Source organism: Neoarius graeffei, chromosome 11 (genome assembly GCF_027579695.1).
Source record: "Neoarius graeffei isolate fNeoGra1 chromosome 11, fNeoGra1.pri, whole genome shotgun sequence".
Taxonomy (NCBI): domain Eukaryota; kingdom Metazoa; phylum Chordata; class Actinopteri; order Siluriformes; family Ariidae; genus Neoarius; species Neoarius graeffei.
In genome coordinates this window covers 18,156,680-18,173,071 of record NC_083579.1, presented here as the reverse complement: position 1 = coordinate 18,173,071, position 16,392 = coordinate 18,156,680, and the positions used below count along the sequence as shown (strand labels likewise).

The window sequence follows — 16,392 nt, the reverse complement described above, 5'->3', positions numbered from 1 at the left end:
TCATAACACTTCCAAATGCACATTCATCATACAGGCTTAATTGTTCACTGATGTTTATGAGTATTGTGTCCACACTACTCTCACCATATAGTGTCTTCTGGTTTGCTCGCTTTATGGAGACATTTAGTAGAACAAAATGCTTACACTGGACTTTTTGCTGGCTTTCTGATACAACATAAATATGGAATTCCTTCACACCTGAATGGTGACAATCACAGGTTGACATTCCTCATATGACATCCTCACAGCTTTGGCTGCCCTCTGTGCATGGACTTGTGTGTCTGCTACAATGGCTCCCACTATGTGACCTACACATGTGACCTGGAAAAGCGAGAAAGAGGCACCTTATCACTCTTACAATTCATGGGTATTAAAATTGTTTCCCTCATAACTTCCATATAATGGCCATTTTAAATATCAGGGTAGTCCCTAAAATGAAGTAGAATTAATAAAATTCCTCAAATGAATGGCACAATGGCTTCATGCATAAAAACCAAATCTAGTAACCAAGACTGCACTATGAGACATTCCCATATTTTCACATTTCCCCTTTGGGATCAAATTTATAAATTTTAGGACTAGTAAATCTGTGTACAGCCATTACTCTCCAGTGTTATTTATTAGCAACATTAAATTGACATTATAAATGATGTAGGTAACCTTATCATCAGCGAACACAGTCTCATCATAGACAGCAGGTCCAGTCTTATTGCTGCCAGGGATGTCCTTTGCAGAGACAAATGTAACCACTCCTGGAACTGCCATGGCATCATCAATATCAATAGATCTGCCAAAAGACATGTCAAATACACATTGGGTTTTTACAATCACAAGCACAGAAAAGCACTCACCCTGTCATCCAGAGATCATGAGATTGAATCCTGATGATGCCACAGCTATCTGTAGCTGGGAGCCCAAGAGAGCAAAATTGGCCATGCTCTCAGCGAGAGAGGGGCGGCATACTCTTGCTCCCTTGTCAATCACAGTAATGCTAGCTGATCATGGGCAACTTTGAGCTCGTGCATGTGGAAGTGTTCGGATAGTGTCCCTCTGAGTGTGTTACACCACCCCTGACATCACATGAAATTGACTCTGTGTGCTCCGGAACAAAGAGGAAACGTGCCATCCAGACTGTTACCAGCAACAAGTCCAAAACAAGGCCAGGGTGTGTCATGGTATGGGGTTGTGTTAGTGCCCTTGGCAAAGGTAACTTACACTTCTGTGATGGAGCATTAATGCAGAAAAGTACACTGAGATTTTGGAGCAATATGTGCTGCCTTCAAGACAACATCTTTTCCAGGGATATTTCAATCAACATTGTCTTGTTGAAATATCCCTGGAAAAGATGTTATCTTGAAGGTACCATATGCTGCTCCAAAATCTCAGTATACTTTTCTGCATTAATGCTCCATTACAGAAGTGTAAGTTACCTTTGCCAAGGGCACTGACAACAACAAATTCTGCACACATTACAAAGGCATGGCTGTGGAAGAAGAGGGTGCCTGTCCCCTCTGTCCTCAATAAAGAAAGTGTGGAGAATTTAGAAATGAAAAATATGACAGTGACAACCCTGTACTGTTACACACCTGAAGACCCGTTTGCAGGAAGAATGGGACAAACAACCACCTGAAACACTTCATCACTTGGTGTCTTCAGTCCCTAAAAATATTTTAAGTGTCGCAAGAAGGAATGGCAACATTATAAAGTGGTAAATGCTTTACTGTCCCAACTTTTTTTTTTTTTTTGAAATGTGCTGCAAGAATCAAAATTGTCAGACCTCTGCTGAAAAAAAAAATTCTGGGCAAAAATCACTGAGAAGGTTGTATCCAATATCTCAATTCCAACATCCTAAATGAAGTATTTCAGTCTGGTTTTCAGGCTCATCATAACAGAGAAAAGACAAAAAGTAGTACATGACTAAATGATCTTAGAGTTAATGGAGATAGATGCAGGTACAGTGGTGCTTGAAAGTTTGTGAACCCTTTAGAATTTTCTATATTTCTGCATAAATATGACCTAAAACATCATCAGATTTTCACACAAGTCCTAAAAGTAGATAAAGAGAACCCAGTTAAACAAATGGGACAAAAATATTATACTTGGTCATTTATTTATTGAAGAAAATGGTCCAATATTACAACCCCGATTCCAAAAAAGTTGGGACAAAGTGCAAATTGTAAAAACGGAATGCAATGATGTGGAAGTTTCAAAATTCCATATTTTATTCAGAATAGAACATAGATGACATATCAAATGTTTAAACTGAGAAAATGTATTATTTAAAGAGAAAAATTAGGTGATTTTTAAATTTCATGACAACAACACATCTCAAAAAAGTTGGGACAAGGCCATGTTTACCACTGTGAGACATCCCCTTTTCTCTTTACAACACTCTGTAAACATCTGGGGACTGAGGAGACAAGTTGCTCAAGTTTAGGGGTCGGAATGTTAACCCATTCTTGTCTAATGTAGGATTCTAGTTGCTCAACTGTCTTGGGTCTTTTTTGTCGTATCTTCCATTTTATGATGCGCCAAATGTTTTCTATGGGTGAAAGATCTGGACTGCAAACTGGCCAGTTCAGTACCCAGACCCTTCTTCTATGCAGCCATGATGCTGTAATTTATGCAGTATGTGGTTTGGCATTGTCATGTTGGAAAATGCAAGGTCTTCCCTGAAAGAGACGTCGTCTGGATGGGAACATATGTTGCTCTAGAACCTGGATATACCTTTCAGCATTGATGGTGTCTTTCCAGATGTGTAAGCTGCCCATGCCACACGCACTAATGCAACCCCATACCATCAGAGATGCAGGCTTCTGAACTGAGCGCTGATAAAAACTTGGGTCGTCCTTCTCCTCTTTAGTCCGAATGACACGGCGTCCCTGATTTCCATAAAGAACTTCAAATTTTGATTCATCTTACCACAGAACAGTTTTCCACTTTGCCACAGTCCATTTTAAATGAGCCTTGGCCCAGAGAAGATGTCTGCGCTTCTGGATCATGTTTAGATACGGCTTCTTCTTTGAACTATCGAGTTTTAGCTGGCAACGGCAGATGGCACGGTGAATTGTGTTCACAGATAATGTTCTCTGGAAATATTCCTGAGCCCATTTTGTGATTTCCAATACAGAAGCATGCCTGTATGTGATGCAGTGCCATCTAAGGGCCCGAAGATCACGGGCACCCAGTATGGTTTTCTGGCCTTGACCCTTATGCACAGAGATTCTTCCAGATTCTCTGAATCTTTTGATGATATTATGCACTGTAGATGATGATATGTTCAAACTCTTTGCAATTTTACACTGTCGAACTCCTTTCTGATATTGCTCCACTATTTGTCGGTGCAGAATTAGGGGGATTGGTGATCCTCTTCCCATCTTTACTTCTGAGAGCCGTTGCCACTCCAAGATGCTCTTTTTATACCCAGTCATGTTAATGACCTATTGCCAATTGACCTAGTGAGTTGCAATTTGGTCCTCCAGCTGTTCTTTTTTTGTACCTTTAACTTTTCCAGCCTCTTATTGCCCCTGTCCCAACTTTTTTGAGATGTGTTGCTGTCATGAAATTTCAAATGAGCCAATATTTGGCATGAAATTTAAAAATGTCTCACTTTCAACATTTGATATGTTGTCTATGTTCTATTGTGAATACAATATCAGTTTTTGAGATTTGTAAATTATTGCATTCCATTTTTATTTACAATTTGTACTTTGTCCCAACTTTTTTGGAATCGGGGTTGTACATATCTGTGAGTGGCAAAAATATGTGAACGTCTAGGATTAGCAGTTAATTTAAAGGTGAAATTAGAGTCAGGTGTTTTCAATCAATGGGATGACAATCAAGTGTGAGTGGGCACCCTGTTTTATTTAAAGAACTGGGATCTATCAAAGTCTGATCTTCACAACATGTTTGTGGAAGTGTATCATGGCACGAACAAAGGAGATTTCTGAGGACCTCAGAAAAAGCGTTGTTGATGCTCATCAGGCTGGGAAAGGTTACAAAACCATCTCTCCACCAATCTACAGTCAGACAGGTTGTGTACAAATGGAGGAAATTCAAGACCATTGTTACCCTCCCCAGGAGTGGTCGGCCAACAAAGATCACTCCAAGAGCAAGGCGTGTAATAGTTGGCGAGGTCACAAAGGACCCCAGGGTAACTTCTAAGCAACTGAAGGTCTCTCTCACATTGGCTAATGTTAATATTCATGAGTCCACCATCAGGAAAACACTGAACAACAATGGTGTGCATGGCAGGGTTGCAAGGAGAAAGCCACTGCTCTCCAAAAAGAACATTGCTGCTCATCTACAGTTTGCTAAAGATCATGTGGACAAGCCAGAAGGCTATTGGAAAAATGTTTTGTGGATGGATGAGACCAAAATAGAACTTTTTGGTTTAAATGAGAAGCGTTATGTTTGGAGAAAGGAAAACACTCCATTTCAGCATAAGAACCTTATCCCATCTGTGAAACATGGTGGTGGTGGTATCATGGGTTGGGCCTGTTTTGCTGCATCTGGGCCAGGACGGCTTGCCATCATGGATGGAACAATTAATTCTGAATTATACCAGCAAATTCTAAAGGAAAATGTCAGGACATCTGTCCATGAACTGAATCTCAAGAGAAGGTGGGTCATGCAGCAAGACAACGACCCTAAGCACACAAGTCATTCTACCAAAGAATGGTTAAAGAAGAATAAAAAGTTAAATGTTTTGGAATGGCCAAGTCAAAGTCCTGACCTTAATCCAATCAAAATGTTGTGGAAGGACCTGAAGTGAGCAGTTCATGTGAGGAAACCCACCAACATCCTAGAGTTGAAGCTGTTCTGCACGGAGGAATGGGTTAAAATTCCTCCAAACCGGTGTGCAGGACTGATCAATGGTTACCGGATACATTTAGTTGCAGTTATTGCTGCACAAGGGGGTCACACCAGATACTGAAAGCAAAGGTTCACATACTTTTGCCACTCACAGATATGTAGTATTGGATCATTTTCCTCAATAAATAAATGACCAAGTATAATATTTTTGTCTCATTTGTTTAACTGGGTTCTCTTTATCTACTTTCAGGACTTGTGTGAAAATCTGATGTTGTTTTAGGTCATATTTATGCAGAAATATAGAAAATTCTAAAGGGTTCACAAACTTTCAAGCACCACTGTAGTTTATTTATAATCTCCTAGATCTTAGTGATGCTTTTGACACAGTTGGTGCAGATATTATTTAGTCAGCTGCAACATCTGGTTGGCCTCTTGGGTGTCTTAAATTGGCTTAATATCATGGTCCTTAAGGTTAAATTCTGGGACTGACACTCATTAATATCTAAATTTCCTTCCATCAGCACACAGACAACACACAGCGCTATATGTCTTTAGCTCCTGACCTTCAACAGTCTACCTGCTCTTTATCTGACTACTTAAAGGTCCCGAAGTCCTGGATCATACTTTAATGGGATTGGAGCTCAGAGCTCCAATCCCAGTAAATGTGCTGGTTTCCTGTCTGTGAAGGCCAAAAACTGCATCAAAAACCTGGGAGTTAGTTTTGATAGTGACCTCAGCTTTATAAATCACATAAGTAACGTCTGCAAAGCAGCATTTTTTGACGTCAGAAACATATCCAAAATCTGTGACATTCTCTCAACTGCTGATAGTGAGAAACTCATACATGCCTTTGTGTCAGCTCACCTGGATTACTGTAATGCTCTCTTATCTGGTTTACCAAATTAGAACAGAAATCACAATGTGCCTTTTCTTGAAAAGGTGCAATGGCTATCAGTGTCTTATAGAATTATTATTATTATTTTTTTTTTTAAAACTAATTTTCAAATGCCTTCATGATCTTGCTCCACTTCCCTCAGGGAACTGATTGTTAGATACGATCCAGCAAGAGCGTTCAGATCAGAAACCAGATTATTGATTAATAAGAGCTACTTGTACAGTACAATACAAACGTATTGTAAATGTTAGTTGTTACTCACGTAATATAAGCATGAGCTTTAGTGCTGGTGACAAGAGCCAAATAGAGCTCATTCTCAAAGTGAGGAATATCATCACAGTACACAGCTTCTCCTGTGGCCTGCCTCAGAGCAGACAGGTGCATAACAGGACGCCCTACAACATCATCTGGGCTCTGACCATGAGGGACTACCTATATTAAATAGTACAAAATAATACTTTATATAGGAAAATACACAATCCTCATTAAATTTCCATGTGCAATGTGTTTGTATGAGGACCAGTATGTGTACCTGGTACAGCTGAACACTGGATGGTGAGTCTAGGTGATGGATTTCGATGGCACTGGTATAATCTGGTCTAATGTCCTCAACAGAGAGGTACTGCAGAAACACAGGCAGCCATCAGCTTTAAAAAGGTACTTTGTAATTAAAAACACTAAGGCACTTTATATTGTATTTATCAAGGAATTTATGACTGGCTATTTTGTTGTTGTTGTTGTTGTTTGTTTTTTTTAAAGTCCACTTATATCCCAGCTATTTGTCAATGATAAAAATGTATTATTATTTATCAGTGAATGACATGATGTGATTTTAATCATTTAGAGATACATTTAATGTGTGGGATGTCAGTGATAACTTTGAATTGTGGATGCATCATATGATGATATATAATGACCACTGACAGGTGAAGTGAATAACATTTATTATCTCATTACAATGGTACCTGTCAAGGGGTGGGATATCTTAGGCGACCAGAGAACAGTCAGTTCTTGAAGTTGATGTGTTAGAAGCAGGAAAAATGGGCAAGTGTAAGGAACTGAGTGACTTTGACAAGGGCCAAATTGTGATGGTTAGATGACTCAGTCTGAGCATCTCCAAAATGGCACATCTTGTGGGATGTACCTGGTATGCAGTGGTTAGAATGACTGTAGCACAGACTGCTGAAAAAGTTAATGCTGGCTAAAACAGAAAGGTGTCAGTATTAACTTTTTCAGCAGTTTGTGCTACAGGAGCTCTTCTGTGGGTTTGGACCATACGGGTGTGTTCCATTTGAATCAATGAACCTTTGACACCCCATGAACCTATTGCCGGTTCACTGGTTGTCCTTCTTTGGACCACTTTTGGTAGGTACTAACCACTGCATATCGGGAACATCCCACAAGATGTGCCATTTTGGAGATACTCAGACCCATTCATCTGGTCATCACAATTTGGCCCTTGTCAAAGTCACTCAGATCCTTACACTTGCCCATTTTTCCTGCTTCCAACACATCAACTTCAATAACTGTTTTCTTACTGCCTAATATATCCCACCCCTTGACAGGTGCCATTGTCATGAGATAATAAATGTTATTTGCTTCACCTCTCAGTGTTTTTAATGTTATGGCTGTTTGGTGTATATGTTTCTCACTTAGAATTGTAGGTTCATTGTTAATGAAAGTTTTATTTTGACTGCGGTTATTAAAATGTATATATCTATGAACATTACCACCTGAGCTAGTTTGTGCTGGATGGTGAGGTAGAATTTGAAGAACAGGCTGATGGTCAGTGTGCGTCTATATATCACCATCCCACCTGGTGCAGAGGGAGACAGGGTCATCTCTTCTGCCAAGAAAGAGCAGGCATCCTGCATCAGCTCCTCATTCCACTGCCTGTAATCATGAACACAGTAAGAGAACTGATCACCCTTCCTTTATGTGTACATGCCAAGTTTGTGAGACTGCTAGTCATATGTTTAACATGTCATGGGAAAACACTGTAATATTGTCTATTATTATACATACAGGACACTTTTTCGATGGAATAAAAACACGTATTCTATTCCCTTCTAGCAGGTTTCATTCTTTTGGTTTGATAGCATGCAGTATTGTTAGCATATCGCTTATCCTATGTGCAGTGGTCAAGTTGTAAAATCAAACTGGGGAGATGGTGAAATTTTTAGTCGCGTGTCGACCCATCGGTCGGTCCGTCAGTGGGAAACTGGTTTGCTTTTAGGAGGGTTTGCACACAACGTAGGTCTGTGGACCTTGTTCATTTACCAGACATACAGTATTTTGTGCTGATAAAGTGTGTAGTACACACTGTGTACCCTTTTTATTGTTGTAAAAAAACAATACACTGGTATTTTACTGTAAAACATGCACAGTGTGGATGTCATGTGTCATATTTAGTCAGTCTCCTGGCTGACATACCTACCACATTCTCCATATTAGGGTGAAATGCAGATGACAAATTTGAAGTGTAACTTCATAGTCATGGTAGGCTCCTTTTAAATCGTTTGGTAAATTATTTATTAAAACCTCAGCAGGCAATGTAAATGAACAACTGAATCTTTTCATATCACGTCAATAGAATTTTTATTCAAAGCTGAACATTGGGAACACTGAGTTAAATACAGAGGTAGGTAGGTAACCAATAAGCTAAAACAAGCAACAGTAAATTGTAACTCTTCAGCTCTTCAGCTGTTGGTTTTCCTGCTTGCTCCTGCTCCTGTATTGTCTCACACTCCGGGTCCCCTCCAGCTCCTGTCGCACTGTGTTGCAGTTGCTGCTGACTGTCATCTGGAATAAAGAGCAGTGGATAAGATAATTTAATTAAATATAATTATAATGTTATTTCTGATTTATTTATTATCTGAACGAGGATTTGAGCTTTGAAAAATGACCGGATTCTTTCTGTAACGTTGATTCCCGCTGTTATCTAGGTCACGTGATACCTTAACATTGACGGTTACCAAGGAGCTGCCTTGGATACTTTGATACTTTGCTTCGATACATACCAGCACTTTGATACATACTGGATACAAGCTAGCAAAATGAGTTAAAAGCAGGCATCTTTGGAAAGTTTCTTTGGAAAGGGGAAAAGGCCCATTGAGGAGACAGAAGAAGAGCCTATGACGAAGAAAAAGAAAGCTGCATTTTAGCAGACACTTTGTCGAGTCCTACACCAATCCTGCTCTGCCTTACATGTTGTGACCGGCTCTCTAATGAGGCAACGAAGCCTTCAAAACTGCTAGTGTCATTTATTTTAGCCTTCCTGTCTTGAATAACACTTTTTGTTGCCTGAAGAATAACAAACGAATGTCCAGGCTGATTAAATTAATGGCCTTATACAAGAAATCAAAGCTAACATGAACCTGAGTAAGTTATCGATAGCTGGTTAGACTCCAAACTAACATTCATTATGATAGCTGTGTTGTTATCCGCCGCCCACAAATTAGGCTACATATCGGTAACTTTATCAAATCAAGTTTATTTTTACATACTTTACAGCATGATAGTGGGCTCACAGAAAGTGTGACTGATATTCGTAACTCTTGACTTACCTCCTGAAATGTTTTTTCTTGCGATCTTAAATCCGAACTTGCTTAGGTCTTGCTGTCCACTCCGCTTGGCCATGATGCTGCAATCCGCTGCTGTCACTGACGGCGAATGAAATAAAAAATAACGGAACCCCAACTGAATGTCACCTCCTCAAACGCTTCGCTTGCGCATGCCCTCTCTCACGGGAGCTTATCATATGCTCAGTTTCAGCAAAGCTACGTGGAATGGCATTTCTAATTCCAATGTTAAATAGAAGTCATGTCCACATTTATTGATAAAATTGCTCAAGGGAAGGGAGGGGGGATGCCCGTTTTAGAGGGGGGATGATTTTGACCATTTTTTATTCCAGGGGGGATGGCATCCCCCCCATCCCCCCTCAACTCGAGTACAGCCTATGTGTATTATGTCGCTCCACCCATTGGAGAATGAGCATTGAATATGGTTTATGATACTGCATGGTTGTCAAGACAACATGATGTCACACATTGGAAACGTAAAACTTCCGCACTAGCGGGCGACTATTGTATTACAATTTGTAAACAAACATGGCTGCCAGGTTTGCTTCTTTAAATACGGAAGATTTTGAGAGAATTTTGAAAGAGAAAGGTGCATTGAACACCTGAAAGGAAGGTATATGTATAATAATAATAATATTGGCTGACTTTTTTTCATGGTATATTAGATATATTCCCTTCAGCAACTCGTCTTTGAGTCATTCAGTATCGTGCAAGTTGAATGGACTATATCTGATATACCACTCAACGCCAGCCAATATTGTTTAAATGTTGCATCTTGTAGTTTTTATAGTACTGCAACACCAACAGCTCCAACTCGTATGGAGTTTTATTGTGTTCAGCAAGATCCTAGTCAAGATGTGTATCTTGACTAGGATCTTGCTGAACACAATAAAACTCCATATGAGTTGGTCTCCACCAGATATCCTGTGAATAGACCTTTGGTCGCCACCAGATATCCTGTGAATCTTACTGGCAAACTTTCTCAAAAAACAACTGTACTTGTATCTGTTTAGTACACATTATCTGTTCAATATGGATAATGTATTCATATTCTTTTTCATCCCAAGCATTCAAAGTATGGTTCAAGTTCAAAAACGGTTATGACGTAGATTCATGTTTCCTAGAACTGCAAGTTTTACAGAACTTTATTGTATTTTGTGTCTTTGTTTGCAGTTTCATACAGTGGTTCTTGAAAGTTTGTGAACCCTTTAGAATTTTCTGTATTTCTGCATACAACCCCAATTCCAAAAAAGTTGGGACAAAGTACAAATTGTAAAAAAAACCGGAATGCAATAATTTACAAATCTCAAAAACTGATATTGTATTCACAATAGAACAGAGACAACATATCAAATGTCGAAAGTGAAACATTTTGAAATTTCATGCCAAATATTGGCTCATTTGAAATTTCATGACAGCAACACATCTCAAAAAAGTTGGGACAGGGGCAATAAGAGGCTGGAAAAGTTAAAAGGTACAAAAAAGGAACAGCTGGAGGACCAAATTGCAACTCATTAGGTCAATTGGCAATAGGTCATTAACATGACTGGGTATAAAAAGAGCATCTTGGAGTGGCAGCGGCTCTCAGAAGTAAAGATGGGAAGAGGATCACCAATCCCCCTAATTCTGCACCGACAAATAGTGGAGCAATATCAGAAAGGAGTTCGACAGTGTAAAATTGCAAAGAGTTTGAACATATCGTCATCATCTACAGTGCATAATATCATCAAAAGATTCAGAGAATCTGGAAGAATCTCTGTGCGTAAGGGTCAAGGCCGGAAAACCATACTGGGTGCCCGTGATCTTCGGGCCCTTAGGTGGCACTGCATCACATACAGGCATGCTTCTGTATTGGAAATCACAAAATGGGCTCAGGAATATTTCCAGAGAACATTATCTGTGAACACAATTCACCGTGACATCCGCCGTCGCCAGCTAAAACTCTATAATTCAAAGAAGTCGTCGTATCTAAACATGATCCAGAAGCGCAGACGTCTTCTCTGGGCCAAGGCTCATTTAAAATGGACTGTGGCAAAGTGGAAAACTGTCCTGTGGTCAGACGAATCAAAATTTGAAGTTCTTTAGGGAAATCAAGGACGCCGTGTCATTCGGACTAAAGAGGAGAAGGACGACCCAAGTTGTTATCAGCGCTCAGTTCAGAAGCCTGCATCTCTGATGGTATGGGGTTGCATTAGTGCGTGTGGCATGGGCAGCTTACACATCTGGAAAGACACCATCAATGCTGAAAGGTATATCCAGGTTCTAGAGCAACATATGCTCCCATCCAGACGACGTCTCTTTCAGGGAAGACCTTGCATTTTCCAACATGACAATGCCAAACCACATACTACATCAATTACAGCATCATGGCTGTGTAGAAGAAGGGTCCAGGTACTGAACTGGCCAGCCTGCAGTCCAGATCTTTCACGCATAGAAAACATTTGGCGCATCATAAAACGGAAGATACAACAAAAAAGACCTAAGACAGTTGAGCAACTAGAATCTTACATTAGACAAGAATGGGTTAACATTCTGATCCCTAAACTTGAGCAACTTGTCTCCTCAGTCCCCAGACGTTTACAGACTGTTGTAAAGAGAAAAGGGGATGTCTCACAGTGGTAAACATGGCCTTGTCCCAACTTTTTTGAGATGTGTTGTTGTCATGAAATTTAAAAATATCACCTAATTTTTCTCTTTAAATGATACATTTCTCAGTTTAAACATTTGATATGTCATCTATGTTCTATTCTGAATAAAATATGGAATTTTGAAACTTCCACATCATTGCATTCCGTTTTTATTTACAATTTGTACTTTGTCCCAACTTTTTTGGAATCGGGGTTGTAAATATGACCTAAAACATCATCAGATTTTCACACAAGTTGTAAAAGTAGATAAAGAGAACCCAGTTAAACAAATGAGACAAAAATATTATACTTGGTCATTTATTTATTGAGGAAAATGATCTATTACATATCTGTGAGTGGCAAAAGTATGTGAACCTTTGCTTTCAGTATCTGGTGTGACCCCCTTGTGCAGCAATAACTGCAACTAAACGTTTCCGGTAACTGTTGATCAGTCCTGCACACCGGCTTGGAGGAATTTTAGCCCATTCCTCCGTACAGAACAGCTTCAACACTGGAATGTTAGTAGGTTTCCTCACATGAACTGCTTCCTTCAGATCCTTCCACAACATTTCAATTGGATTAAGATCAGGACTTTGACTTGGCCATTCCAAAACATTCACTTTATTCTTCTTTAACCATTCTTTGGTAGAACGACTTGTGTGCTTAGGGTTGTTGTCTTGCTGCATGACCCACCTTCTCTTGAGATTGAGTCCATGGACAGATGTCCTGACATTTTCCTTTAGAATTCGCTGGTATAATGCAGAATTCATTGTTCCATCAATGATGGCAAGCCGTCCTGGCCCAGATGCAGCAAAACAGGCCCAAACCATGATACTACCACCACCATGTTTCACAGATGGGATGAGGTTCTTATGATGGAATGCAGTGCTATCCTTTATCCAAACATAATGTTTCCCATTTAAACCAAAAAGTTCTATTTTGGTCTCATCCATCCACAAAACATTTTTCCAATAGCCTTCTGGCTTGTCCACATGATCTTTAGCAAACTGCAGATGAGCAGCAATGTTCTCTTTGGAGAGCAGTGGCTTTCTCCTTGCAACCCTACCATGCACACCATTGTTGTTCAGTGTTCTCCTGATGGTGGACTCATGAACATTAACATTAGCCAATGTGAGAGAGGCCTTCAGTTGCTTAGAAGTTACCCTGGGGTCCTTTGTGACCTCACCGACTATTACACGCCTTGCTCTTGGAGTGATCTTTGTTGGTCAACCACTCCTGGGGAGGGTAACAATGGTCTTGAATTTCCTTCATTTGTACACAATCTGTCTGACTGTGGATTAGTGGAGTCCAAACTCTTTAGAGATGGTTTTGTAAGCTTTTCCAGCCTGATGAGCATCAACAATGCTTTTTCTGAGCTCCTCAGAAATCTCCTTTGTTTGTGCCATGATACACTTCCACAAACACATGTTGTGAAGATCAGACTTTGATAGATCCCTGTTCTTTAAATAAAACAGGGTGCCCACTCACACCTGATTGTCATCCCATTGATTGAAACACCTGACTCTAATTTCACCTTCAAATTAACTGCTAATCCTTGAGGGTCACATACTTTTGCCACTCACAGATATGTAATATTGGTTCATTTTCCTCAATAAATAAATGACCAAGTATAATATTTTTGTCTCATTTGTTTAACTGGGTTCTCTTTATCTACTTTTAGGACTTGTGTGACAATTTGATGATGTTTTAGGTCATATTTATGCAGAAATATAGAAAATTCAAAAGGGTTCACAAACTTTCAAGCACCACTGTACATCTTAAAGGTTTACTGAATTCTAAGCTTAGCTTACGGTTCGAGAATGCACAGCATCTAAATTACCTGCCAATAAGTCGGTTGCATGTTGTTGTGGCGAGTACAGTGGTTGGGGCCATTCCACCATAACTGAGCCGGATGTCCTGTACTATGTTGGACCCCTCCTTGAAGAGAACGTTCATCCCACAGGTGATGATGGCAATATCATCCTCTTTACGAAGTGACTGCTTATAGGCTGAACAATATTGACCCTAGTAAACAAACAAAAACAAACAAACAAAATACTCTTCAATTCATTTTTAGTATGTATTTACTCTGTGTTGACTTTCAGGCATAGCTACAGTACAGGCAATCACACTGTATTGTGTTGTCCTAAAACAGACCTTTTTTGTATATGGAATCTCAATGGACAACAAAATTTCCTCTGGTTTTAAAGCAGTTTTCCTGTAGCCAGTGAAAAATCTGTCATCCATCTGAAGTACACGTTTGCCCTCTGCAAAAAAAAAAAGAGTAAGAATTTTATCCATAAGGTAACCACAAAAGTAGTTATTAAACACGCAAAAATAATGAAATAAAATAAATTCATCCTAGGAAATAAATTACATTTATACTGCATGACAATACTGTACTAACATATGAACATGTCAATTTTTCGGTCTCTTTTCTCAGAATACTTGATAGTTGTTGTGCAAATATCCAGTCAGTCAATCTTTGATCCTTGAACTCAAAAATCAACAGATAAAAAGTGTTTACCTTTGGACATCAGTGTTAACTTAGAACTCACGGCCATGAACACAGGGTTAAGGTCTGAGATGGGACTTGCAGTCATAATATTTCCACCAATAGCCTGACGTTACATACATGACATTAGCACCGCCCACACACAGACACACACATAAACATTTGTAAAATTGACAAACTGGAAAATACAACTCTCAATTCACGTACTTCAAAAACACTTTAATAAATCATTTCATGCTTGTTGTCATTTTTTTGGAAACGTTATTAAACCTGGGAACTAAAATGTGGTGTTAATGCAAGTGTCATAAAAACCCCACCAAATTATGAGGAATATTGACATGACGTACTGCAACATTTCGAATCTGTTGTCCTCCGAACCATTGCAGCTGCTCAAGTACAGCCTGGAAAACCTCTGTTTTGTAGCTGGGGAGCTTCTTTACCATTCCACACAGCACCTCCTTCAACACAGTCAGTGTCACAGATGCACCAAACTCGATCCCTAACACACACACACACACACACACACACACACACACACACACACACACACACACACACCTTTCATGAGAAACTGTTTGGACACAAGTGTGTAAAATTAGCATGATATTTTAGTTTGGGAAATCCAAGACTTATTATCAATGTTCATAGGGTCAAGGAACAAACAGAAATTAAAGCTGCTAGCGGCCTTGACAGGCCCTCGCACGTGTGGTTCCACAACCCAGGACATCCCGCCACCCAACAAAACAGTCACATGTCATATATTCATCAAATGTTCAAAGGTGATGTGCATGTTGCAAATGCCATGACTGCTTGACAGATGAGAGATAGACAGACAAAGGCTGTAAGTGTGTGTGTGTGTTTCTGTGGTGTGAAAATGTACATTTATATATGTACAAAACTATACATGTCTCCTCCTTATCTCTATCTCACACTGTAATCTTAAGTCATCTTAGCTTTTCTGTGTCTGCTGTGTGTGTATGTACATGCAGAGGTTTCATATGTCTGCAACAAAATGCATAATGATGGCAGGTCACTAATATATAGATTTAGTCACTGCCTAAAAGCGGAGCTCCCATCTGTTTCTGGGTTGTAGAATTTTCTTATATCCTAGCCAGTCTCTTTTGTTTTACTTCTTTACTGGCTAGCACTGGCCACTATGCGGTGTGTATGACTGGTAATTACTAACACTGGCCACTAGGCGGTGTGTATGACTGGTATCTGTGAAGATACTCAGTCATCCAGGTACATAGTAATCTGTGGTTGGTAGAAGAGAGCAACTGGACTTGCTTGAAAAGTCTTGAAGACGTTTCGCCTCTCGTCCGAAAGGCATCCTCAGTTCTGTCTGTCTAATAGGGAGTATCAAGTATTTATCCTTTCATGGATCATCATAGAATCCGAATCAGAATGCTGATGGCTGCATTGTAGGTGGCTGACTGGTAATTACCAACACTGGCCACTAGGCGGTGTGTATGACTGGTAATTACCAACACTGGCCACGAGGCGGTGTGTATGACTGGTAATTACTAACACTGACCACGAGGCGGTGTGTATGACTGGTAATTACTAACACTGACCACGAGGCGGTGTGTATGACTGGTAATTACCAACACTGACCACGAGGCGGTGTGTATGACGTAATTACCAACACTGACCACTAGGCAGTGTGTATGACTGGTAATTACTAACACTGACCACTAGGTGGTGTGTATGACTGGTGGTACACGTACCCGGACAAACCACACAAAAAAAAATCGACTCGATGGGTTTACCATTTTTTCTTAGGTATGGTGCTCCGCTGGAGCTCCGCTATTATTGTGTGTGCGTGTGTGTGTCTGTTTCTCAGAGGGAGAGAGAGAGAGAAAGTGTGTGTGTGAAAGAGAGTGTGCTCATAGATGTTGCGTGTGCATGTGAGTGCATACTTGTGAGAGAGTGTGTGTGTATGCATAAATATGCATATGA

At 39.9% G+C, this 16,392-nt stretch overlaps 1 protein-coding gene across 1 annotated transcript in view; it reads right to left on the bottom strand.

The window, feature by feature from the left end:
• Window positions 1-16,392, bottom strand: part of xdh (xanthine dehydrogenase) — a 121,555-nt gene that overhangs the window by 31,188 nt on the left and 73,975 nt on the right. Inside the window, exons 11-19 of the mRNA XM_060932908.1 lie at window positions 14,781-14,932; window positions 14,446-14,539; window positions 14,076-14,185; window positions 13,759-13,943; window positions 7,441-7,603; window positions 6,243-6,332; window positions 5,973-6,142; window positions 661-787; window positions 199-321 (exon numbers count right to left, since the gene is read on the bottom strand). Of these exons, the coding sequence (XP_060788891.1) occupies window positions 199-321; window positions 661-787; window positions 5,973-6,142; window positions 6,243-6,332; window positions 7,441-7,603; window positions 13,759-13,943; window positions 14,076-14,185; window positions 14,446-14,539; window positions 14,781-14,932 (1,214 nt within the window). The remainder of the gene's footprint in view (window positions 1-198; window positions 322-660; window positions 788-5,972; window positions 6,143-6,242; window positions 6,333-7,440; window positions 7,604-13,758; window positions 13,944-14,075; window positions 14,186-14,445; window positions 14,540-14,780; window positions 14,933-16,392) is intronic.